This window comes from Diabrotica virgifera, chromosome 3 (genome assembly GCF_917563875.1).
Source record: "Diabrotica virgifera virgifera chromosome 3, PGI_DIABVI_V3a".
NCBI classification, from domain to species: domain Eukaryota; kingdom Metazoa; phylum Arthropoda; class Insecta; order Coleoptera; family Chrysomelidae; genus Diabrotica; species Diabrotica virgifera.
The window spans coordinates 186,267,669-186,295,440 of record NC_065445.1 but is presented as its reverse complement, the minus strand read 5'-3'; the positions used below and the strand labels follow the sequence as shown (position 1 = coordinate 186,295,440).

Genomic DNA, 27,772 nt, shown 5'->3' with positions numbered 1-27,772 from the left:
CCTGCTCTACTGATTGATACGAGTCCAATTTGTGTGTTAGCCTGTTGTTGATAATCCTTATGAATAGTTTATACGTTTTCGACAGCAGTGAGATGGGTCTGTAATTTTTTAGGTCCTTTCTGTCGCCTTTCTTAAATAGCAGGATTGTAAGACTTTCGTTCCATTCGTCGGGTATTTCTATAGTATACAGTATATAGTATACAATACAGTATACAAAATGTATATACACATCGACGGTCGTTTCAATTTATGTTTTGACTTAATTTGATTTAAAATGAATCGTACCGCATAGGAAAAGTTATAGCGGACGTACTATATTTAAACTCCATGACTTGTTCTATTATCTGACCCTCCAGCTCTAATTTACACCTTATTAGATTTGCTGTTATAACCATGCATTTGGTCTTTTTGGGGAAATTAACATGTTAAATTTTCTAGCGGTTATATTAAATTGATGCAGCATAAGTTCTAAATCATCTTCACTTTGAGAGATTAGTATTGCGTCGTATGCATAACATATTATTTTAAGTTGTTTTTCTCCCATTTGGTATCCTTTTTTAGTTCTTAGTTTTTTTTTAATTTCATCCATGATCAGGTTGAACAATAGAGGACTCAGGGAGTCTCCCCGTCTTATCACATTGCCAGCTTCAATTGAGTCAGTTAGTTCTTCATCTACTATTACTTTTATTGTGTTGTTCTGGTAGATATTTTCGATCGTTTTAATTATTCCTAGAGGCACTTCTCTTCTGTCAAATGCCTTCTTAAGGTCCACGTTTATTGCCAATTAAACGGCTAAAAATTCTACAAATCAATTATCAATCACCGAAGCTAAGAACAAATGAATTAAGCGAGATGATTAGACAAAATCCGGACATTATTTGCATTTCAGAAATACTTTTCATGACGCAAACTCAACTTCCAAGGATCACAAACTTCGATGGATATGGAAAAAGGGATACACCAAACCACAGAGGAGTAGCAATTTATATCAAAAATAACCTAAAATGGAACCAGGTAGTAGTTAATACTCAAACTTTTGAAAATGTAGGTATTAAAATAGGTAATTTTTTCTGTTTATAGGAAAGGAGCCGACTACTTAACTCTTGAAGATATAGAGGCTATGATGAATTCTGCAGAGACCGTTGTACTAGTTGGTGACTTCAACACTCACCACATAGATACAAGGGAAAATGGAAGTGGCCTTTGAATGAACAACGGACTAATCATCCCGAACGAGCTGACAGAACTAATCAAGGAAATGAAGAGCTTTCCAAAGAACAAGAAAGAAGAATTCAAGATATTAATATACGGGAACGAACTCTTTGAAGAAATAATGATAAGACTCAACAGCCTTACCGAGGGCAAATGTCACAACAACATCAGGAAAGCAGAAGAAAACCATGGAAATGGTTGGACAATCCTGAGAGCAAAGAAGAGAGGAAAACAAAAGATGCCCCAAATAAACGACAAGGAAGGAACACATATCAACTATGTTTCTTATAGCCCAGGAGGTATTGTCAAATTTGATGGGAGCATTTTAGCATGGCTGATTTCTTTTTATTTAGTTAGGTGTTCCAAAGCTTATTAACAAATGATGTGTCAGCTGGCCCAAAACCGGGGATTTTAGACAAGAAAAGGTAAAATATGAAACTTGATGGAAAAACGCTACAACTTATGTCAAATATTTATCTACGTGACTTACAACTCTTAATAGCCTTGATTACTTGGCTCCTAGCTTTCACTCAGGCACTCCGGGTTCAAATCCTGGCGTAGAATTTTTTTTTGTTTTTAAAACTGACATTTTATTTTGAAAAATTATTATTTTTATAATACCACGTTATTATTTATATGAGACAATATAAAAAAATCTGTATGTCTTTTATAGAATTATGCATAGAACTTATGAAATAGAACTATGCATTTGATCATAAATATTGTGATTGATCTTAATAAGCAAAGTTGTTGTACATGAACCCCTGAAGCTTCCTGAGATAGTACGACCAGTCTAAGCGAAAAAGGGGGTTGCCCTCCCCACCCCCTCCCGACATTTCTTTTTATTTTTTTTGAACAAACTGTTTTTTTTTTTAAATTTTATATGATGTAGAACCAAAAGATACATACAACCCTAATTTTTCACTTTTCTATCACCAACCATTTTTTAATAGCAATCTAAATATTTCCCTGTTCTCTATAATATATAAAAATTAATGTTTGTCTGTATGAGGAGCGATGAATCAAAACGCAATAAATCCTGTTTTTTAGAATTCGAGTTAAATTAACACTAAATAGCTTTGTCATGAGATATATCCAGTGGTCACAGCCAATTCCTTCCAAACGCAATACATATATCCAAAAGAAAATAGCTGTCGAAAGTGTGCAAATCAATCAAAACAAAATAAATCCAGTATTCCGCTGAATAACGCCCTTATTGAAAAAAAGAAAAAATCTCTGAAACATCTCTTAGAATAGCACTTTGGCGATGACTGGATGAACGATGAGTCTTTAGATTGGTAGAAGAAATCCTTAGCAACAGAAGGCTCGAATAACGAAGAACAACATCAAAACCAATGTGAGTGCCTGGAAGACGACCATGTCGTAGGTACAACATATCTAATGTGAAATTATTTTTTGCTTTTGTAACTTTTTTAATATACCATATTTTATATTGTCTCATATTGCTAAGTTTAATATTATTTCATGTTCTCTGGGACCTGCAGCACACATATGTTTTTAAAATCATTCGTATCGGTATAAATCTACTCTTTTATTTTCACATATCACATCATGAAACATATTGTGCGTTCAATATTCCAATTTACATATTATAATATACTACCCTTATTCTTTAAAATATTATCGCATTTAAATTTTTTAACTCAACGGCGAGTAAGAGGTAACACTTCTGCATTTAACTCCGAATCAGCTTTAGTGGATTTATTGGGTTTTGATTGATCGCTCCTCGTATGTCCCTTAATAGAATCGTAAACTATGCATTTAATCATATGATGACCTCAAGCAAAGTTGTTGTACATGAATCCGGGAAGGTTTCTGAGTTAATACGACCAACCTAAGTAATCATTATTTACGCAGACACCACAAAAACAATATTGTTTGTTAGAAAAAGGTATACGCAATATTTTTGAGTATTTTTTGGCTTTCTGGTAATTTTTAGGTATTTAACTTTTAAACATTATTTAGTTCTAAGGCGGTACGAAGTTTGCCTGGTCAGCTAGTTAATAATAAAAAAATATTCTTGGACTAGTTTGGCAAAGATTAAAAAGTATAAATGATTAATTTATAAATTTTAGATTGTAAGAAAAAAGCGTCAGCTGAATATTTTTTTATTATTAACTAACTGACCCGGCAAACTTCGTACCGCCTTATAACTAAATAATGTTTAAAATTTAAATACCTTAAAACTACCAGAAAGCCAAAAAATACTCGAAAATATTGCGTATACTTTTTTCTACCAAATGCATAGTTTACGATTCTATAAGGGACATAGGTACAGACAAACATTCATTTTTATATATTATAGAGAATCGGGAAATATTTAGATTGCTATTTAAATTATATAGATTGGTGATATAAAAGTGAACTTTTTACTTCCCTTTTCACTTAGATTGTTGGTCGTACCTACTCAAGAACCTTCAGGGGTTTTGCTTATTTGCAATTTGCTTATTAAGATCAAATGCATAGTTTGCGATTCTATAAAAGACATACAGATTTTTTTATGTTGTCTCGTATAAATAATACAAACAAGGTATTATAAAAATAATTATTTTTCAAAATAAAATGTCAATTTAAAAAAAAAATTTCAACGCCAGGATTTGAACCCGGATGGTTTGAGTGAAAGCTAGGAGCCAAGTAATCAAGTCTATTAATAGTTGTAAGTCACGTAGATAAATATTTGACATAAGTTGTAGCGTTTTTCCATCAGGTTTCATATTTTACCTTTTCTTGTCTAAAATCCCCGGTTTTGGGCTAGCTGACACATCATTTGTTAATAAGCTTTGGAACACCTAACTAAATAAAAAGAAAACAGCTATGCTAAAATGCTCCGGTCAAATTTGACACTACCTCCCGGGCTATTAGAAAGTCCAGGGAATTAAAGAAAAGTATTAATTCTCTGGACAACTGTATAAAAGTAAAAGTTAAGATCTTCTAAAAGTTAAATCTAATATAAATGAAATAAAAAATGATTGTAACAATAATATACCTTTTTATCTATAATTTACATTGGGATATTCTAAAGGCAGTTTTAGCAGTTTTATTTAGTAAAATCCCGTAAGTGTTAAAAAATTTAGTTAAAATGTTAAAAACAAACCAAACCACATACAAAATTCGATTGTGATCGAACAGAAGAAGTGTCCTGAGTACTGAAATGATCCTGTTCCGAGAAAAAGTCGGCTTCTTTCTCTTCTTGTTTTTCTTGCGGCTGGGGATGAACATGCAGCTGAGGAATTAAGAAAAAAATGATACCATATTAGTGAATTAAAAGTGCTTGTGGTAATTCTCCAAAAATATTTATATATTTAAAAATATGTTTTTTATTAATTTTTTATAAATACAATGTCCCACGCCATACTTTATTAATAAAAATTAACATAAACTGTAAACTATATACACTAAAGTAACACATGAATAGAACTTTTTATCGTATTACCCAACTTATTAAAAATAATAGCCACGTAATAGAAAATATAATAATTATTTCCATATCAGTTGATATTTTAAACTGCGCGTCAGAGACAACGGGCCACCTACAATATTTAGACATTTTTGATTTTTTTTTCTTACGTATATCAAATTAAATCTATTGTAAAAGACTAAGTTTTCAATCTAATAGCACATAAAATAACACTAAAAGTATTAGTCTACATCCCACCAGATTGAAAACAATGGGAACCTTCTCTGGTTACACCTCCGAGGCTTCTAAAATTTGCAAGCCATAACGGATGCTGAGACTAAAGAAGATGAGGGAATTTTACAATTTATAATTCACGTCCCATCTGCTCAGCGCGGTAAAGTTCCAACGAGAATGGTTCCCTTCGTACTCCAATCAGAGTAAACATGTAAATCAAAAATAAATAACCATTTTCAATTTTGTTGCAACACGAAACTACAGCCGCATCATATTCTAGTTCAATCAGAGAGTGCAGCAAGCACCTTTACCGGTTTCGAAACTTATTAGTCTCTCATCAGGAGGCACATATGCTGCTCTCTCTGATCCAACCAGGACAAACCCCGGCGTGCAGTTACGGATTGCAACGAACGAAATGGCAGAGATGCCCTAGCGGCAACTGCTAGCAAAAGACCAAGTTTTCAATCTAATAGCACATAAAATAACACTAAAAATATTACTCTACATCCCACCATATTGAAAACAATGGGAACCTTCTCTGGTTACACCTCCGAGGCTTCTAAAATTTGCAAGTCATAACGGATACTGAGACTAAAGAAGATGAGGGAATTTTACAATTTATAATTCACGTCCCATCTGTTCAGCGCGGTAAAGTTCCAACGAGAATGGTTCCCTTCGTACTCCAATCAGAGTAAACATGTAAATCAAAAATGAATAACCGTTTTCAATTTCATTGCAACACGAAACTACAGCCGCATCATATTCTAGTTCAATCAGAGAGTGCAGCAAGCACCTCTATCGGTTTCGAAACTTATTAGTCTCACATCAGGAGGCACATAATGTTTTCAATTTGGTGGGATGTAGAGTAACATTTTTATTGTTATTTTATGTGTTTATGTTGAAGATTGAAAACTTAGTCTTTTGTTCGTTTTTTCGTTTCAATCCGTAACTGCACACCGGGGTTTGTCCTGGTTGGGTCAGAGAGAGCAGCATTATGTGCCTCCTGATGAGAGACTAATAAGTTTCGAAACCGGTAGAGGTGCTTGCTGCACTCTCTGATTGAACTAGAATATGATGCGGCTGTAGTTTTGTGTTGCAACGAAATTGAAAATGGTTATTCATTTTTGATTTACATGTTTACTCTGATTGGAGTACGAAGGGAACCATTCTCGTTGGAACTTTACCGCGCTGCGCAGTAAATTCCCTCATCTTCTTTAGTCTCAGCATCCGTTATGGCTTGCAAATTTTAGAAGCCTCGGAGGTGTAACCAGAGAAGGTTCCCATTGTTTTCAGTCTGGTAGGATGTAGAATAACATTTTTGGATGTTGTTTTATGTGCTATTAGATTGAAAACTTGGTCTTTTGCTAGCAGTTGCCGCTAGGACATCCCTGCCATTTCGTTCGTTGCAATCCGTAACGGCACGCCGGGGTTTGTCCTGGTTGGGTCAGAGAGAGCAGCATGTGCCTCCTGATGAGAGACTAATAAGTTTCGAAACCGGTAGAGGTGTTTGCTGCACTCTCCGATTGAACTAGAATATGATGCGGCTGTAGTTTCGTGTTGCAACGAAATTGAAAATGGTTATTCATTTTTTAAATCTATTGTGTATTGACTCAGTTACTTTTGTAGCACGTAACCCGACATTATTATTAGCAACAAGAGGGAGAAGAAGTAAATTTGAGAAAATAATAACTGTATTGATAATTTTGATGTACCATTACAGTTACAGTTATAGTAATAATTGAATTATAGAGTCAAGAAAATGCAAGCACCACTCGTTTTAATAATGTGTGTTGCCACCACGATTCTGGATACCACTCATCATTTGGCATAGAACTGATCACGTTTTCGATGTCCTTTTGGAGAAAGTTGTCCATCTCTTAATGAAAAAGTTTTGAATCTCTTCACACTTCACATGTTATTGGAGAAGGTACACGACACCGGTCTTAAACGCCTTTTGAGAAAGCTCCATATTTGCTCAATAGGAATAATGTCTGTACTTTCATCAGGCCAGTCCATTTTTGGAATACCAACATCTTCACATAGGTCGAACTACTCAGAAGTGCTGTAAGCAATATCAGAATTGCCATGTTAGAGCGAGGCCCCATTAGTGCGTTGCGCTGCGTTGCGACATCGAAACGGAACAACGCATCGGGACGTGTCCCCTTTAGTGCGTTGTGACGTCGCAACGGAACAACGCATCGAGACGAGGCCCCATCAGTGCGTTGCGCGGCGTTTCGTCGATCAGTTGCGATGTTTCAACGGATCGACGGACAAGGGTGTTCTTCGATGGCAGTGTCATCGCAAGGCAGGTGTGGCATACAATGAACGCAGCGCAACGCACTAATGGAGCCGCGCCCTTAATAGCCAACGTTCGCAACAGACAGGACACTTGAAGAAGAAGAACATCTTCAAGATACTGTGTTAAATCCTTACCGTATGTGAGCTCGCATTATCTTACATTAGCAGAAAGCCATTACCAATAAACCAGCATGTGGCATCACATGATGTAGGATCTCCGTTTTGTATCGGGATCAAGATGTGATCCATGTGTGCCTCAAAAGAGATCCTTGCCCAAAAATTACTGAGCCACCACTAGAGTAACCCGGAGTGACCGAGAGTGCAGGTATAGTTGGTTCGCTAAACTCAGACACAACTGGCTAGTGATTTTAGTAGGTAATTTTATTGTTCTTGGCCAATTTTGCCAAAAGTGGCAAAATTACTAACTATTTAGTAATTATTTTTTTGCCAAATTACTTAATAAATCACTAGAAAGTTGTGTCTGAGTTTAGCGAACCGACTATAGTAGAACGCTATCAAGTCCTTCTGTGGACCATATATTTCATTTCGACCCTCTTTACCATAAATTGACATTCTATACTTATCCGTAACCAATACCTTTTCCCAATCGTCTACTGTCCAATTGACGTGTTCACAAACAAATGTAAGTCTGCGTCTTTTGTGAGCAGGAGTAAGTAATGGCCCTGTTGCTGTATTGCATGCTATCAAACCCAATTCTTTTAATCTTTGTCGAACAGTAGAAACGCTGATCACTGGTGCTTGGGCTTGCTGAATATAGCTTTGGAGCATTTTAACAGTTGGCGTCCGGTTTCTCAATGCAGCAATAGTGAGAAAGCGATTTTCTCTGACTGTGATCTTCTTTTTTGCACCCGTGCCCGGTCTCAAGAAATCGTTGGTAAGTTATCTGCACATTGGACGACTAACATTCAATTGTCTTCACATATTCACATCCCTTTGGCTTGCTCCATTTTCCAGCAATGTAACAATCTGAACAGACTTTCGATATTTTTCCATCGTTATTAAGCAATACAATTCACCGTAAGGCCGCACATCAAAGAAACATGAAACGTAAATCCCGTTTCATGGAAATAAAACACTAATAAATAAATAAACGTCCGGCCATTTATGAAACTCTCCGAAAATAAAAATGTTTTATGAGCATGAATCACACTCGTTTCATTGGTAGGCGGACTTCAAGATTTGTTTAGCCGTGTTTAATTTTCAAGAAACGTGTTTTACGTTTCATGTTTTACGTTTCATGTTTCTTTGGTGTGCGGCTTGCCTAAAGAGGCAAGTGTAATTAATAGACGGAGAGGCAGCGCTGAAAAATCTCTTTGAATTTACTAAAGCAAAATTTTTCACAGTTGATTACTGTGATTGTGTAGAGAAACATACTGCGGTCGGTCAAGCGAAACGTAGAACAGGGGTTACTGAGAGGGTATCAAAGATGCTTTCCTACGAAGGTAATTAAATCTATTTACTAAGGCTGAAAATCAGTACACACATTCTAAATTGAATATAAATAAAAGTTATTATAGTCGGTCAGCTGTATGACGGGACAAAGCCGGTCGGTCGGTCCCAATGAATGTGTAGGGTTATTCACTATATTTTGACACCCTTGTAAACTGCTTTATTTACAGAATTAGAAAAAAATGTAAAATACAAGAGTTATTCGATTTTTAATTATGATTTTTTTACATATATATCGTACTAGTGACGTCATCCATCTGGGCGTGATGACGTAATCGACTATTTTTTAAATGAGAATAGGGATCGTGTGCTGGCTCATTTGAAAGGTTATTCAATTTTTTTTTGAATTATTAATTAAACAATTAATTTAATTAAACAAATTTTTTGGACACCCTGTATAATTAATCATGTTAATGTTTATATTACTGAATAGGGAATTGAATAACCTTTCAAATGAGCTAGCACTCGACCCCTATTCCCATTTAAAAAAATAGTCGATTTCGTCATCACGCCCAAATGGATCACGTCACTAGTACGATATATATGTCAAAAAATCATAACTTAACAATCGAATAACTTTTGTATTTTACATTTTTTTCTAATTCTGTAAATAAAGCAGTTTACAAGGGGGTCAAAATATCGTGAATAACCCTGTACATTCATTGGGGCCGACCGACCTGCTCTGTCCCGTCATACAGCTGACCGACTATAATAACTTTTATTTATATTTAATTTAGAATGTGTGTACTGATTTTCAGCCTTAGTAAATGGATTTAATTACCTTCGTAGGAAAGCAACTTTGATACCCTCTCAATAACCCCTGTTCTACGTTTCGCTTGACCGACCGCAGTATGTTTCTCTATACAATCACAGTAATCAACTGTGAAAAATCTAGCTTTAGTAAATTCAAAGAGATTTTTCAGCGCTGCCTCATGGACTATAACTGTAAGATATAAAATACTACAATAGTTCACGCAGTTGTCAAACCAATCAATTTCATGAAGCTTCGTTGATTCGTAAATAATGAGTTCTGAGAATTTTATGATTTACTAAGTTTTGTGAATTTGTTTATTCTCTTTGAAGGCTCGGTCTAGCTTCTCAGTACATCCGATAATTCATTTAATTAATTAACACAAAACAGATAAAAAAAATGAAGAAATATATAAAAAAAAAATATAAAAATGTCTAAATTTTGTGGGTGGTCCATTTCTCTGACGCGCGGTGTAGAATGGAATTAAATATCTATAAAAATCAGATAAATAAAAAAATCAACGACATGAAATACCCAGAAAAATTGGGCATAAAACAAAACAGTACCTTAAAGAAAAAGAGTAAGAAAGAGTAGAAATAGGCAATATACTCATAGAATTAATTTCTTTTTCAATTTTTTGTACGTTCTCTGCGATTATAATATAAGACTTGAGGTAATTATAAACCTCCACTCCCCCTACCCCCAAAAACGTTATTTATTAGTTTTTATTTTTTAGGTGGGATGCAATCAATTTAAAAATTTCAAAAAATTCACACGATTAGTTGAGACTTTTACAAAACATGTCTATTTTTTTACATGCCCGTAGGTTGAGAGTACATAACCTCAAAATATTTTTTTTTCGAAAAAGTGTGTAATTTTTTTTAAGATGGCTGCATGACTATTTTTTTATTTTGTGTATTTTATCAAAAGCTATATTTATAATTTATTTTTTCAGATTTTTATATGTATAATTTAGAGTAACTGACTCATGACTGCTGGAGAAACACGTTCAAATCACCCAAACCGTGGGGGTTTTGGAAACCTTTATTGGGGGTTTTGAACGTGTTTCTTCCATTTTTGAATGTCTCAGACCTCAGTTATTTCAAATTATATAGGCATAACCTATAAAAAATCTTGTATAGGAACGAACATTACGACTTATAATAACCGAAAATATTGCTACAATTCGATGATACCAACCACAGATAAGATGTTTTACTTCCTTGAATAACATTGTAAGAAACACGTAATGTACACGGACTGATGATAAATATTTAAACATACTATAAACATATTGTAATCATCAAGTACTTAACATAAAATATTAAGATTTTATAATTTTACAATTTACTTGCTTACTTTAATTGTTTTGGAGGATTACCTTCCGTATTATGTACGTGCTTTGGCATATAGAACCTCGGTAACACATTTCAATTACCAACTAGTAAATACTTACTAAAAAAGGAAAGGCTTAGATATTGAATAATGAAAAAGAAAGAACATCAACTTATCTGATTTGTTACCAATCTATATTATTTCAGTACTTATTAGGATCAATTTTTATGATATAAGCACTAACGCTTCCAAAGTGGCATTCAATCTGGTAATTTCTCATATTTTTCTTTGGTAGAAGAAGACCATGAAGGAAGATATGTAGCAAACACTAATTACGGTGAGTGTTTCTTCGCGCAAATTTTAAAAGCGGCCATTTTAGAGGTATTCGTTAGTAAATAGTAAAGTTAATCGTGGAAACGAAACAGTGGCAGGCGCAAATCTGTTTGGACTGGACAACAGATAACGCTAAAACTTACGCTACTTTCACACAATACGATTTCGGTCGTCACTACAAAAGGTCGTAACGGTAGTTTACCGTACATTCCATTAGATCAATAAAGCAATATACGGTAATAGTATGATACAATTGATCCAAAACATGGCATAACCCAGGCATCCAAAGTGAAAGTTATCCTTCAACACCAAATTATTCTATATGGTCCACGGTCCACATAATGTTCAGAAAAAAGTCGCACCATTTTGAGCGTTCGGGTTTGTGGGGGGGGGGGGGAGAGGGGGATCTGTGAAAATGGTGTTTAAAGGAGGAGGTGCAACTACGAGATATACCATAGATATAAACATATTTGATGGTAAAGACGTAATACCTCTTATAAAACTAGGAAGACTAAGATGGGCAGGATATCTAGCAAGATCACAGCAGAACAACCCTCCTAGAAGAATCCTTATGGCACAGTCACAACCTCTGGGAAGCAGACATAGGGGTAGGTCAAAACTCAGATGTAAGGATAATGTAGATGAGGATGGTAGAAAAATAGGCGCAGCAAACTGGCAACTGCTGGCAATGAATAGAGCTGACTGGCGTAATAGACTTGGGAAGGCTCTTTTATAGGGCTGTAGCACCATGACGATGATGATGATGAATAGAGAGCAATATAATCAAGCCCAAATATTAGTGGACAGTAACCTATTAGAAAGAGTTGTATGTATACACCGTTATTAGGCGTCAACGCCCTTCGGTAGGGATCTATGAAGGAGTATCACCAAGCCGCAAGCCCTTATCCCTTGGCGTACCGCTCCTCCATAGGCCAATCAGACGCCAGTTATTCCAGACCAAGCCGTAGATTCTATTGAATTTTATACTACCGACGAAGTTTACCTTTTATTAATTTCATGACCTGGCTGAGGCTGTAACCGTCGTCGATCGCAAATCCACTAAACTTGTCGATCGACTGACTGCGCCTCAGCGAACTGGACAGTCTAGAGTCTAGACCGACAGAAAGTCCAAATACCTTGGTTGCACTATAAATGATAAAATAGATAGTCACATAGAAATAAAAATTAGAACAGACATGGCAAGATTGGCAATGATTAAATTACTAGTCACGTAGCTAGTGTCAATGCTCACTAGCCCAGGGAACCGGCGGCTTTACGTGACCTCCGAAGCACGGGGACGGCTCGTATCATGTTTAGAAATTAAAGTGTCGTTGATGGTGCCGAGGATCGAACTCGTGCTTTGTCTCTTAGAATGCCAGTAGCCTAACCGCTGAGCTACAGTCGTCCCTATAAACCTGAAAATGATTTTGATCTACGACTAGAGTTTTGTGAAAATGTGATAAAGTAAATTACGATGCAAAACAATTTCTTAGGTTTTGTTAATTCTGCGTTGTTGCTTTCTTTCTACTATTCAACATTTAATGAATCTTTTATCATGGCTTTTCCTTTTTTGGTGTATTGAAGGTACGCCAACTGAAATAACTCACACGGCATAACAAAATAAAAAAATGTTTGTTAGTAGTTAAACATAATGAGACTAAAGCGCCTATAAGCGTGGCAAAAAATAAGCCAACGCCTACCTGTTTATTCTCCTCAAGGAAGAAAGCACTATATTTCGTTGGCGTTGACTAGAAAAAGTATAATAATTAGTATTTTATCTCCAATCTTATATTTGTTACAGATTCAAGACAGTGTACAGGGTGAAAACCACTCATGGAATAAAATTATTTTTATCAATGTTTTAAAAAATTATAAAAAACGCTGAACATGAATTTTAATAACTAGGATGATTCACGCAGTTTTATCATAGGCCATAAGTTTTATTTTTAATGGAACATCCTGTATTTTTATATTTTTAATGCCCGACTGGTATATTATTTGATAAATAATAATGACATGATTTCGAAGTCAGCTAAGTATGATATAATGCCCTAGGCGTTATTTTGAAAAATAGCGCCCTAGGGCATTCAATTTAAATAACTAGTTAAATACTGTCAAGTTGACAAATAATAACCTAAGTAAAACTATGGTTACCACAATTACGTTACGAGTATAGCTGGTAAATGTACTTATTTGAAAACTAACTAATTCAAAATTCATTCAAATTTTTTGCACATAAAGAATAATTTAGTCGAACATTAAACGTTGAAGGCGCCACGGGTATTATAGATAATAACGCTTTCGGTCAACGTATATCCCTCGGGCCAAAGGCCCTCGGTATATACACCATTGACCTCAAGCGTTATTATCCTTATAATACCCTTGGTACCTTAATAACTATAAAAGTTCCCTAACAACCTGATCTCAAATAACTACATCATGAAGGGTCTATTATCAATATAACAGGGTGAGATTTTGAAATTATACAGTGTGAAAACTACCTATGAAATAAAATTGTTTTCGTACTTATTTTAGGAAATTATCAAAAACGCTGGTAAACACCAACTTTTAAATTTAAATGTGCGCTTTATAAACATGAATTTAACTGTATTGGGACCGTGCAAGTTCGGCAAAGCGACCTCTATTTCTACGCTCTGTACTTTTATTCGCACTTTTAATTATATTGGCCAATTATATTAGTCCTGGTTGCTGAATAATTGTCAAGACCATAGTCCAAAAAAATAATAAGAAGAAAAAATAAGATGCAGGTTATGTTATGCAAACGTAAACAATTGTATGTAGTAAATAAAATTAGTTATTAAAATGCAGTACTGCAAGCAAAATACAATTAATTAAATTTACCTTTATATAATAATTGCATATCATATCAATATTGTGGAGCAATATATTATTTTTCTGCTTCAATGACAGAAGGTATGAAATATACGTCAATTTGACAATTTCAATTGACAATATGAATTATTTAAGATAGTTGCAATATTTCTCCGCGACTCGCGCACGGTCGTTTCTCGTTTCCCTTCCAAGTACTTGCACACCGCGAATACGGTGATTAAGGCAATTGTAGCCCGGTCTAATAAACCTATTATGTAGGTTCCATTAGAAATAATACAAGATGAAATTTTGAAATTATGTATAATTTTCGTCAAGAAATTAAACACAAAACCCAACGTATTGATAGTTGGTTTAAAAAATTGATGTCTGTATTTAGCTAATTTTAAAAAATGCCATCATTTAAAGTGCGATTAATTATAATTTAACCATTTTATATATTTAATGTCAACTGAAATTATACATGAATTTAAAAATTTCACCGTCAATATTCATAATACACCCTACATAATATACTTTTATGAGATGAGGTTATTAAGTAGCTTCTAAAAACATTAAAAATATACAGAGTGATTAATTCAAAATAAACAGGATGGAGTATGCTAGACTTGTGCGAATCATCCTGTACATTTAAATTTATGTTTAAAAAGCGAATATTTGAATTTAAAAGTTGTGCTCAAAAGTGCTTGAAAAAACCACCTTATTAGGAAAAAATATTTATTGTCTCAAATAATTAAGCTGCACCACAGACTTTACAGCTTGTGACTCTCTAACAGCATATACCTAACTGAAAAAATCCCTTAAGCAATTGCTGAAGTTGTGCAAAGTAGCTTTGATACGGGTGCTAGGGCATAAAAAAGGAACTAATTTTTATCATACATTAATTTACTCCATAGTAATATTAGTCTAAGAGCTAGTGAACCCTCCGACTAACGGTCGTCCTGTAAGGCTAAAAATTTTTCTAGTGATAATTCATAGCACTCCAAGGCTAAAAACCATGACCTGGCAGGCCTCAGTGGTGCACGTGTATCTACCAGGTGAATCGAAAAGTGCAAATTTAGGGGGTAAAATAAACTTTCTCCTGTAAGGTTTAAATTTAAGTATGTGTTTGAGTAAGTCATTTAGAAGAAATGTGTACAATGACAGGCGATTCTGAAGAGCATAAGACCTTGCCAGGCGAGGGGAAAGATTATGGGTTTTTCCTAAAATTATTCTTTTTGCATCGAACAATTTTTTTTTAGGTTTTTGTGAATCATTTCAAACCGAAAACGTCTTTAGTGATTTTTCTCTTAAGTTAATAGTTTTTGTTATATGAGCGATTGAAAATTTTGAAAATTGAGAAATCGGCCATTTTTAACCCTAAATCGGATATTGATCTAAAAATTTCAATGTTGCCAAGGTACGTAGATATTCTTTAAACATTGAATGATGAAATCCCGAAGAGTTTTTTGCAATAAAATATCGAAAACCCCTTTGTTTTTTTTAATTGCTAATCAAGCGTGTGCGCCACTGTAGTATAAGTGAGGACGTTTGAGTTTACATAAATTCATTATCTCGAGAATTGGCAAATTTCAAGAGAAATCCTCAGACAGGTCGATTTTTATTTTTGAATTGGGACTTTTTGGCATATATATAATACTAGTGACGTCATCCATCTGGGCGTGATGACGTAATCGATGATTTTTTTAAATAAGAGTAGGGGTTGTGTCATAGCTCATTTGAAAGGTTATTTAATTCTCTATTCAGTAATATAAACATTAACATAATTATTTATACAGGGTGTACAAAAAAAATGTTTCTTCTATTTGTCAAATTTAATCAAAGTTAATTTAATAAAAAAAAATTTTTTGTACACCCTGTACAAATAATTATGTTAATGTTTATATTAGTGAATAGAAAATTCAATAACCTTTCAAATGAGCTATCACACAACCCCTACTCTCATTTAAAAAAATCATCGATTACGTCATCAAGCTCAGATGGATGACGTCACTAGTATTATATATATACCAAAAAGTCCTAATTTAAAAATAAAAATCGACCTGTCTGAGGATTTCTCTTGAAATTTGCCCATTCTCGAGATAATGAATTTATGCAAACTCAAACGTCCTCACTTATACTACAGTGTCGCACCTGCTCGATTAGCAATTAAAAAAACAAAGGGGTTTTCGATATTTTATTGCAAAAAACTCTTCGGGATCAATTAATGTTTAAAGAATATCTACGTATCTTGGCAACATTGAAATTTTTAGATAAATGTCCGATTTAGGGTTAAAAATGGCCGATTTCGCAATTTTCAAAATTTTCAATCGCTTATATAACAAAAACTATTAACTTAAGAGAAAAATCTAAGACAAAAAACCTAAAAAAATTTTGTTCGATGCAAAAAGAATAATTTTAGGAAAAACCCCTAATCTTTACCTTCGCCTGGCAAGGTCTTATGCTCTTCAGAATCGCCTGTCATTGTACACATTTCTTATGAATGACTTACTCGAACACATACTTAAATTTAAACCTTACAGGAGAAAGTTTATTTTACTACCTAAATTTGCACTTTTCGATTCATCTGGTAGATACACGTGCACCACTGAGGCCTGCCAGGTCATGGTTTTTAGCCTTGGTGTGCTATGAATTATCACTAGAAAAATTTCTAGCCTTACAGAACGACCGTTAGTCGGAGGGTTCACTAGCTCTTAGACTATATTGAGTTTACAATAGAAACAGAATAAGTCCATAAACTTTCTATATGTAACCAGACTGCACAACAAACATGAGTTCTCCGTATTTCATAAACCTACCCATATTGACACAACTATACACAATTCATCTTTCCATCCTACACAACATAAATTAACAGCCTACCATAGCATGATACATAGACTGACAGAAATTCCCATGTCAAAAAATAACTTCGAGATAGAACACTGAACATCATTAAGCAAATAGCAGTAAACAATGGCTACAACGAACAAACAATTAACAAAATTTTAAACCAAAAACCCCATAAGAAATCCTAAAATTAGTCTATCCACCACCACATAAAGAATCCAGTACCTTCTGCTCTATCACATAAACAGGCAAGATATCAACAAAAATAGCCAGATACAAAAAAAAGAAAGGAATAACACCAGCTTTCAGAACTAACAACGACTTAAGCAAATACATTAAGAACAATAAGAGCAGAAAGAGAAAGCAACTACAGAGTGGTGTTTACAAACTGACTTGTGGTGATTGTCTGAAAACTTACATCGGTAAAACTGGCAGAACCTTTGACAAACGGATAGCAGAACACAAAAGGGCTTACAACAATATGAAAACAGACACTTCTACATACGCACTCCACCTTCTAGATTCTAGATCATAATCATTCTTTTAATGAACAGTTTCAAATTCTTCATATTCAAAATAAAGGCCTTAAACTATCTTTATATTAGAATCTATGGAAATTAATAAATTGAAAAACACAGATATAATTCTGAATGACCAACTTGAGACAAACAGCTCCCCACTCCTAAACCTCTTCAGTTATATATATATATATATATATATATATATATATATATATATATATATATATATATATATATATATATATATATATATATATCAACGCATGAAAGGCAATCCTTCCTAACCGACATCTATACAAATGTGCAGGAGAGCTGATCAAAAAATTTTTTTATTGAAAAATTCTTATAAAATATTTACTTTTCATTATAGATAAATACTTGTTAGAGTTTATGCATTATAATATTGTGGGCTTTTATCTAAGAAGTAATATTTTTACTTAACACTTCAAGTTTACCATTTAGAGTTGGTTAGTAAAAGATTACCCCAAAAAAATAACAGGTACAACTATCTATGCGCCTGAGCCTACAAAAAAACTTTCAAGTATATTCAGTTACATACTTAAGCTATTGTATATGCAAATAGGTAAAAATGTATTAATAACGAAAAAATATCTTTGAAAAATAGGAAAAAAAAACTAAATAATTAAATTTTAGTCAGGTCTTTCAAGAAAAATAATCTAATTACTTATTATAAAGTAATATTTTCAACTCTATCCGACATTTTTGTAGGGAGTGAGTTTAACAAATAAAACGATTTTTGTTTTTAATCAATATTTTTATTGTATTGCAGTATTTTTTTGAATTAAAAATGAAGAACTTAAACAAAATTTGGATTTTATAATAAACACTGGGTACGAATAAAAAAAATCTTCTAAATAATTGTTAAATAACATAAGTAAGTAACATCAAGAATTTGCTTAAACAAGAAAGAGATCTCAACATATTATTATTAATTATTATTACTCCAAATAAGGCACAGTGCACAGTTTAACATCACAAGACTCATCAGAGTTAAAAAAGTTTCTTTAAAATCTCATACATAATATTATGTTCGTGTGTACTCTTTCATTAACACTTAACTATGGTTAAGATCCAAAACTCTAACTATTGGAAAAATAATTGGTAAAGAACACATTAAATGCAAAATTAACCAAGTGTACTTAGAGTAATATCCTATGTAAGACAATTTGTAAGGAATTCTATAATTCAATCTCAAACATATAACAAATGATAGCAAACAAACAAAACAAATAATAGTTAAAAAATCAACTTTAAATCGTATTTGGTCAATACTGTAATACTGGAACCTCAAATAATTAAACTTATAAAAAAATATGCTATTTAGGGGGGCTTGCGTAACGCTTCCTAAATCAATTTATGCCTAAACGCATTTAATAATGTCATTGCATCTTTTTATAATCCAAACAGATGACGGAGAAACAATAATTGCATTTTAATGCATTTACCCATAAATTTATTTAGGAAATGTTACACAAGCCGACCGTATACTTGTTATTAACCAGCCTTATTAACACTTTGACTTCTTATACCTTATAACATCAAAATGAAAGCAACCACAAATTATAATATACTCGTAATACTAATATTAATAACATAATATCAAAACAAAACTGCAGCAAAAATAAATGAAAAATGGTAATCAGGATCTTCTACGTCTGATTCTGGTAACACACCTTTCATATTCGCATCCCGTGGAATGTTCAAATATTCATGATGAAAACAAGCTGGAATGACTTGGTGAGCACAAAATTTCTGAAGATCGTGATATTTCTTTTTGGAAATGGGCAGTAGTGATCTATAGCAGGACATAAGTGGGACCCTAGTCTTAGGCTGGACTTCAACATCGAATAATTTGACAACAGAATTCATAGATGTTTTTATAGAAACAATAAGTGCGTTCGCGGGTGCCAATTAGCAGCAAAACGCATGCGCCCTTTAAAATGATATAAATAAAATCGTTAATAGATAAATATACAAGGTATATTTACCTAGTATAATTTTATAATTAGTTATTAATCTTAATTAAATGTAAGTAAACCTCGTATATTTACCTATTAAAGGTATTATTTATATTACGTGAGGTTTGTCACCTAATGTGTTTGTCTTTCTTAAAAGTTGCAATCCGAACTTTACTTATTTTGCCAGTAAGATTTCCTTTGAAATATTTGTCTCCAATGTTATCCCATTTTTTAAATTGATCATAAGATATTCGGTCAACATTAAATGGCGATGGATTCTTTCTAGCAGTTGAGAAAATGGTGAGCCATTGGGAAGGTGCATAAACAGTTGTATGTTTAAGGTTATTTTCAATGATGGCGTGAGACGTATCTACTGGCATATAAGTGTGCCCAGTTAGTAGGAAATTCAACTGAATTGTTTCAAGATTATTACATTCCTGCAAAGTTTGGTGAATCATACCCATAACAGTGCGGTTCCGGTTTTGCCCTGGACAACAATCGCCGTATAACAGCAATCGTTTAACATTTCCTCTGGCATCAACAGATTTAATGTATTTATGCAAAATTGTTGCTACTTCATTTGCACCTCGTTTACCATTAGATTCGTCCCAATAATAACAGAATACTTTACGAGTGCCGTTCTCGTAGAAACATAGGTTATAAACAGCCAGTTTTCTACTATAGCATAATAGAATTAAAGGTGAATATGGCGTATTCAAGACCTTTTGAAGATCAAAGCTGACGCATAATGTGAAAGAATCATCTTTGTGGATCTTTTTGTGACTTTTGAAACGGGCGTAACTTTCTTCTTTTTCTTTCTCATGCTGTTCTTTTTCTTTCAGTTTTTCAGGATCAGTGGTTTTTTCAAACACAAGGCATTTCTTGCACTTATCTTTCTTTGGTACATGAAAGCCGACGTTAAATTGCTCATGAAATATTTTGCGAAAAATTCTCTCACTCACAATATCCATACCTTGATTAATGACATTATTTTTATAAATTCCGTAAAGAGTTGGTATGGTCTTGAATTCTTCTGGTAAATAAACTTTACTGGAATCTTGGCGGCCATAGTGCGATGGTAAAGCAGGCAACCTTTTTATAAAGTTTATAACGGCATCCAGAGTAGTTTGTTTGGTTTTATTTGACGGCTCCATCTTTCCTCTCATGTTTTCCTTGGCATATCCCCACTCTGCAATTTTAACAATACTATAAAATAAATAGTTTTATCTGAAACATTCATAGTGGCTGCTAAGAACTGTAAGCATACATTTCTCTTACCTTCTCCTTCATTTATAAAATATTTTATAGTACAGTTGCGTTTTTCAGACTCACTGCGCTTGCGCTTCACACCTACTCTTTGCGCCAATGATACCAATAATTTCGTCGTCGAGTTGTATCCAGTTTCCAGCAATGGTTAAATATGCTTTCTCTTCTTTCTTCTGGGATAGATCCACAGTTATTGCCACATTTTTTTCCTTTACATGGATTCGGGAGAAATTTCTTGGCTGGTACTGTCACTCCCTTCTTAATTGTATATTCTTCCCCAGCTCTCTTCTTCTTAGATCTTTCTTTTCTTTCATTATTTTTTCTTTCCGTGAATCCAGCGTCACCTATAGTTTCTTCTTCTATGCCCGATCCATTCGTTGTTGGTTTTATTCTTCTGAAATTCTTTTTCTTTTTTCTTGTTTTACCCGTTGACTCTGCATCATTTGTTTCCTCGTCGCTTGCACTTTGTACTGGCAACCAGTCGTATGAATCCTCATTGTCGCCGTAAAAAGTTGAAAAATCTTCTTGATCAGACATGTAATCGATGTATTTCATGTCTCTTTTGCATTTACGAACAGTTTTTTTTCTTTTCAACAATATTTGTATTATTTGATTGTTCTTTATTCATCTCAGTTACTTTTAGGGCTATATCAATGTGTGGTGTATTTAAATCCATGCTATTTGAGGGCTGTGCCAAATTTTCACCTTCATCAGGACTGTTTCTCGATATAAGTTTATGATTGTGAGTTAGTCCTCTTACTAGTATAATACGAAAGCAGTATGCAGTATGTTATGCATAACCGACAATCAAAACATGGTTGCGCCTCCTAAGCGCCTATTATTCGTTTTGAAATTCAAATAAAATTATCTAAGCGACACGTTTGGCACAACACTAAGGCAAGTAAAACTATTTAAGCGACATTCGGTTCCAAACTAATTAGTCAGGTAAAATTATCTAAGCGACATCAAGTCGGTATCGTTTTTTTATGTAAAATTATCTAAGCTCTTTTTTATACCTATTTCGCAACAAGCAAAAATGTCTAAGCACAAATGATGTCAAATACATTTTTAGGAACAAATGTATAAGGACACGTTTGGATGATATTTCTGTTTGTATAAAAATCGGTAAGCGACTATGACAGCAAAATCTAGAACAGGAAAAAATACCGTACTGCTTGGTGCATATGATTTTACTTTCAGTAAATTTATCTAAGTTAACGGTTAATATAATTTTAAGACAGGAACAAATTACTATTCGTTTTTTCTTATAACTCAAACTGTCCAACCAACCGATATATAGAAAATTAGGACTTTTTTGTTGCTTAGTCAGTTGAAAACGTGAGAATACTTAAGATTCACGTACTTCCTAAGCGACAACAAATCTCAACGCAGCGCTACGAGACCCAGACCAATCGACGCGGATTTTTATGGCGAGTCGAATGATATATATATGTCGTTTTACCAAATCTTGTCGGTTAGGAAGGATTGCCTTTCATGCGTTGATATATATACAATAGCACTAAAGGCTTAGAGGCCCATGGCTTGAAAAGTTTGTTCGTTCTTCATTTTTACTTTTTTTTAGGTACCTAGATCTTCTCTGGCTTGGTATGTGATTTTTCTCCATTCCTTCCTGTTATTCATTTTTCTTCTCTGGCCTTCTAACCCTATTTTTTCCATATCTTTTTCGACCTCTTGCTTCCATCTATTTTTCGGTCTTCCTTTTCTCTTTTTTGACGCTATGTTGTAGTTTAGTACCCTTTTTGGAGTCCTCGCGTTCGGCATCCTTTCTATGTGACCTCGCCATCTAACTCTCTGTGCCTTTATCACTCCTATTATATTAGGTTGATTGTATAATTCCTTTAACTCATTATTTGATCTTCTTAACCATAAACCGTCCCTTATTATTCCTCCATATATCTTCCTCAGGATTTTCCGTTCCCAGATCTCCAGTAAACTTTGTTCATTTTTTGTCATTGTCCATGTCTCACTGCAGTATGTTACTATTGGTTGGATAGTTGTTTTGTATAACTGTATTTTTGCCTTTCTTGATAAAAACTTGCTTTTCAACATTCCATTAAGCGCATGTACACTTTTGTTGCCTGCCATTATTCGAGCTTGTATTTCTTCTTTAACATTCGGTTTACGTGATATTATTGCTCCTATTGCTCTTTTGTTCCTCTTGCAAGCAACACCACACATCATCCGGAAATGCCAAAACTTGGTGTCGTTTTTGATATATGAGTGCTTCTCTATTGATTTTTGCTTCTCGCGTTATTTTTTCTAGGCATAAGTTAAAGAGTAATGATGACAAAGGATCGCCCTGCCTTACTCCTTCGTTTACTATAAATGTGTCTGATGATTGGTTGTTTACTTTGACTCTATTTTCTGTATTTTCTAAAGTAAGATGTTGCCATCACCTCTTCAGTTAAGGACTTTAAAATGCAAACACACAGTCAAATAAATCACTTGAGAAAGACACTCTGCCGAAACAGCTGTAGTCAAATAGTTTTTTAATAAATGTTGTGGAAGTATCGAAAACAAACGTTTTCAGTGTTTTATTGTTGGAAAAAAGGAACTGTTGATAACGAGATAGCTCATAGTGTTGCTAAAGGAACTCTTGCTAGAAAATGGGAAAATAAGGTTACTACAACTAAAAGGTTATTACAATATTCTGTTAGCTATGCGCTCGTAGACCTTCCGAAAACTCAACCCAATATAATCACAGTCACAAAAACAATCTATTTGGAATGGGTAAAGTGAACATAGTAACATAATCTAGAGAATCTGTGTTGACCAACGACATAATTACCTGGAACGAACATTTTCAGAACTTGATCAGGTAATAAAAGTAGGAACCATAGCCTAGTATGTATTAAGTAATATAAATATCATCAGGAAATACTTCACACTTCACTTCACCTCATTTCGAGAGAGCGGCACCAACACAGATAAAAATCAGAGTCGAAGGACAAAAACAGAATCCCCTAAATACTTATATAGAAAAATAATATCGGAGATTCTTCTTCTTTAAGTGCCATCTCCGCGACGGAGGTCTGCAATTATCATAGCTATTCGGACTTTGGAGACGGCTGCCCGGAAAAGTTCATTTGATGTAAATCCGCACCATTCTCTCAGGTTGCGCAGCTACGATATTCTACGTCACCCTATGCTTATTTTTCCTTGAATCTTTCTCTGCATAATCAATTGGAGCCAGTTGTATCACTCTCCACGCGTAATGGGATGAAATGTAATCAGAGATTAGTGAGAATGAAATATTAGAAAACGATAAAATCGAGGAATGCTGGTAAAAACCCAAAGTTAACATAATTAACGAAGCGACAGAATCGCTTGGAGAGAAGAAAGTAACGAATATTAGAATATCAAAAAAGAAAAGCCCATGGTTTAGAGAAGAAGTAAAGATAAAATTTGAAAAAAAAAAGAACCACTATAAACGAATCAGAAACGAAACGAATACTTTACTAAGGGAAATAAAACGGGAACATTGGCAAAGCTTCTTAAAACAGATGGAACACAACTTCTACTGAACACAAAAAGAAATATGGAGAATGATCAGAGGACAAAGAAAAGACATGAACGAACTAATAAAAACGAAACATTCAAATGGAATCATGGGCAGACACTTTTGATCTCTATTTGCTAAAGGTGACGATAATGAACCACCAACACCTGAAGTGATGACAAATGAAGAAATAAACATTGAGGAGGGAGAGATAAAGGAGGTTAAGGACATTAAAAAATAGAAAATCACCAGGAGGGGACAGAATATCGAATGAACTCTTAAAGTACGGAGGACAAGGTCTAACTACACAACAACTATTAAAACTAATCCAAAAAATAAACGAACAAAACAGAATAGCACAAGAATGGAGATCAAGCATCCTAATACCTCTCTTAGACGAATTAATTTATTAAACACAGAGGAATTAATTGAATTTAATATACACAACATTAAAATTAACAACCAAAGTGAAAACAAACTGAATGAAATTTTAACATTAGCAAAAGAACAAGCAAGATATCATTAGAATACAACAAACCTGCGTATTTATGTTTCGTGGACATTAAGAAGGCATTTAACAGAATGCAGAAACACAGTACAGATATACGACGAAGAAGCAAGATGGAGAACATTAATAATTGGGCAAGAAATACACTTGAGAGCAAAATAATCGACTCACTTGCAGAATAGGGATGCTCACTAATTTTTAAATATAGTTAAATTCAATAGATTACAAGGTATATACAAACGTAACAATCATAAAACTGTTTAAAAATGTATATTTTTTAAGATAAATGAGTTCATAATGTTGATTTTCTTGGAGGCTAGAAAAACGGTACCCTGCAGCGAGGCTACGATCTATGACGTCAGCAGTCGTAACGTCTTTGATCGACGACTAGTTTTGTATACTTATTTACTCAGTGTATTTGAATGTGCGCAGTTTTTTACGTATTTAATTATTATAAATAAAGCCAAATAAGTGGTGTTTTGTTCCTGGGTGTGTAAATACATCAAAAAACAGTTCTGACAAGATTTTTATTACCGTTCCAGCCAATTTAAAACAGAAAAAGAAATGGTTTGTTGCAGCTAGAACTTAAAATAACTAACTTAAAGAACTAACTTCATAAAATAAACATTATAGAAGTTTTCCAGAGACTTTCGGCCCTTGGTAATAATGTAATTGTTCTTTCTGCATTTACATTTTTCAAAAAACTTATTAGTTTTCTCAGGATTCGAAAAAAATGAATGAATTTAAATAGCATTGGACCAAGATTTTGCACCTACCCCCTTAAAGAGTAAATGAAAAAGTTTCGGGACCTCAAATTTGTATTCCTTAAACTGGGATATTCCTAAAAACGGGATTCTAATAATACATACAGTAAAAGTAAACCTTGAAATAACTACATGTGGATGTAGGTATGACTTTATATTATATTAAAATCATTAATAATTTAGTGAAAAGATTGGTTGAAATGAAAATGTATAATACCCAAGTTCAAAAATATTTTTTACCTTGGAACAGTTCTCAACTCGAAATACGAAACAACCGAAATAAGATCTAGAGTTGAAAAGGACATAGCAACATTTAACAACATGCATGAGAAATATTTTCACCCATTGCGACATAATATCTCTCCCACTAAAAATGCGGCTGCTAAAATGTTATTATTTCCGGTCTTGCTATATGGCGGAGAGGCCTGGACAATAATGGAAACATTAATGAAAAAGCTAGAGGCATTCGAGATGTGGGTGTACCCACGTATCCTCAAAATATCCTGGGCGACCCACACCAACGTACAGGTATTGCGTCGAATGGGAAAACAAAAAGAAATCTCTTTTACAATTAAGAAACGAAATCTTAAATATTTCGGTCATATCATGAGGCATGATAAATATCGTATACTCCAACTGATAACGCAAGGTAAAATAGAGAGCAAACGCGGACCCGGAAGAAAAGACACTCATGACTTAAAAACTTACGACAATGATTTGGACAAAAATCGATCGAGTTATTCAGAAACGCCTCAAATGAAATTAAAATTGCCATGATGATAGCCAACGTCCACCACGGACAAGGCACATGAAGAAGAATAAAAATATTTTTAATACACCTAACCAAGGTAAAGTAATAACCAGCCAATGTATGTATACAATATGCATGCGTACAATGCATGCATACAACTTTCTCTATTTTTTTTGTGGGGTATTAAGCATTTATTTTTTTTAGCTTAAAGAAGACATGGAAAATTATATGGAATATACACTCAGTAAAGCTGTGGTAGATTTATTTTTTTACAAGATGCCAATAAATCATACACCATTGTTACATCTACACTACAGTCGGTAGTTTATACGAATCGGCTTTCTGAAAACCTTCTTCCATTTTATTTGTTTATTTTTGTAAAACCCAAAATATGTCCTTACAAACAGTCTATCCACTTTAAACTAAACAAATTCACTATAAAACTCCACTTTAACCCTGATAAAACAAAAAGAGAACAAAATAAAATGACCTGAAACGTCAAACAGGTAAACAGTAACACTATGAGAATGGCGCGCGCTTGGGGTATGCAACTAGTGACGTCAGGCCAATAGAGAAGCGTCCTTGAAATTTAAAATAATGCTAGATTTCTAATAAAGATTTTTTATAGAAAGGCTTTTTCAATTTTGTTGAAATTTTGGACAATTATTCCTAGGGTGTTTCTTAATCGTTTTACATGTTTGAAATGACTTTTTAATTTTTTGTGAACATCCCTATTGTACACGTTAAAAGTCTCGAATTTCCTAAACCTGCTGTCCGATTTGAGTGATTTTTTTAGTATGTTATAGCCTTATTGTTTAAGAAAATCGATGTAATATTATTGTTGATAGACAGGTAAAGGTCATTTTATACCGGGTGTAACAATCTTACTGTGTTTTTTGAAGTTATACTTCTTTACCGGCGATATGAGGGTGAATTTTTATATGTTAAAACCTATGATCCCGGCGCATGCGCATTATAACTTTGTTCTGATTGGATGTTCAAATGGCATGTCAAAAATTATTCAATATGGCGGCTGTGGTACAGCTGTAGTTTGATTATTTATGGTTGTTGCGTTTTAAAATTTGTGTGAAAAGAAACAACAAACAAAAGTTAGTTAATAGTTATACTGCCTTTTTAAATAGTTTTCATATACCTATATTTTTGGAATTTTGGACTATTTTGGACAAGGAAAACTCATTCTAATTTGGTAAGTAGTTTTTATTATAATCATATTGTAATTATACATTTGGATTAGGTTGAAATACAATAGAACGTCGATTATCCGAACTAATTGGGGGACATAGGTGTTCGGAAAACCAATTTGTTCGGATAATCGAACTACAATATATTGATACATATTTATAGTCATACATATTTATCCACAAGTGAATAAAAGCCATATTTATATACCTACATATTTATTTATATCTTGATAATGACAACTAGCGACTAAACAAAAAAGTGCAGTCTTTGCAACAACATAATTATTTTTGGATACAATATTGAAGAAAATTGAAGATATTTTAAGAGTCAATTACTAACGCTTGATCGGTATTCAAGTGCGGGACGCGGGAGTCGATAGTTCGAATAAGCGGTCGTTCGGTTGATCGACGTTCGGATAATCGACGCTCTACTGTACATTTATTTTCTCAAGAATGGGGATTTTAGAGAGAAATCCCAAATTAGGTCCGATTTTTATTTTTAAATTGATTTTTTGGCGTAGATTTATTTAT

The 27,772-nt window shown here is 33.7% G+C and overlaps 1 protein-coding gene across 3 annotated transcripts in view; it reads right to left on the bottom strand.

Annotated features, from left to right (window-relative positions):
- The window catches only part of LOC114328090 (ADP-ribosylation factor GTPase-activating protein 2), a 95,010-nt gene that overhangs the window by 47,474 nt on the left and 19,764 nt on the right, over positions 1 to 27,772 (bottom strand). Inside the window, exon 4 of one of the 3 annotated variants that reach the window (XM_028276844.2) lies at positions 12,752 to 12,799. The exons of 1 other annotated variant lie outside the window; for it this stretch is intronic. In XM_028276844.2, coding sequence (XP_028132645.1) covers positions 12,752 to 12,799 — 48 coding nt within the window. Of the gene's footprint in view, positions 1 to 4,339; positions 4,457 to 12,751; positions 12,800 to 27,772 lie in introns of all 3 variants that reach the window. One more of the 3 variants, XM_028276843.2, reaches the window with a different exon arrangement.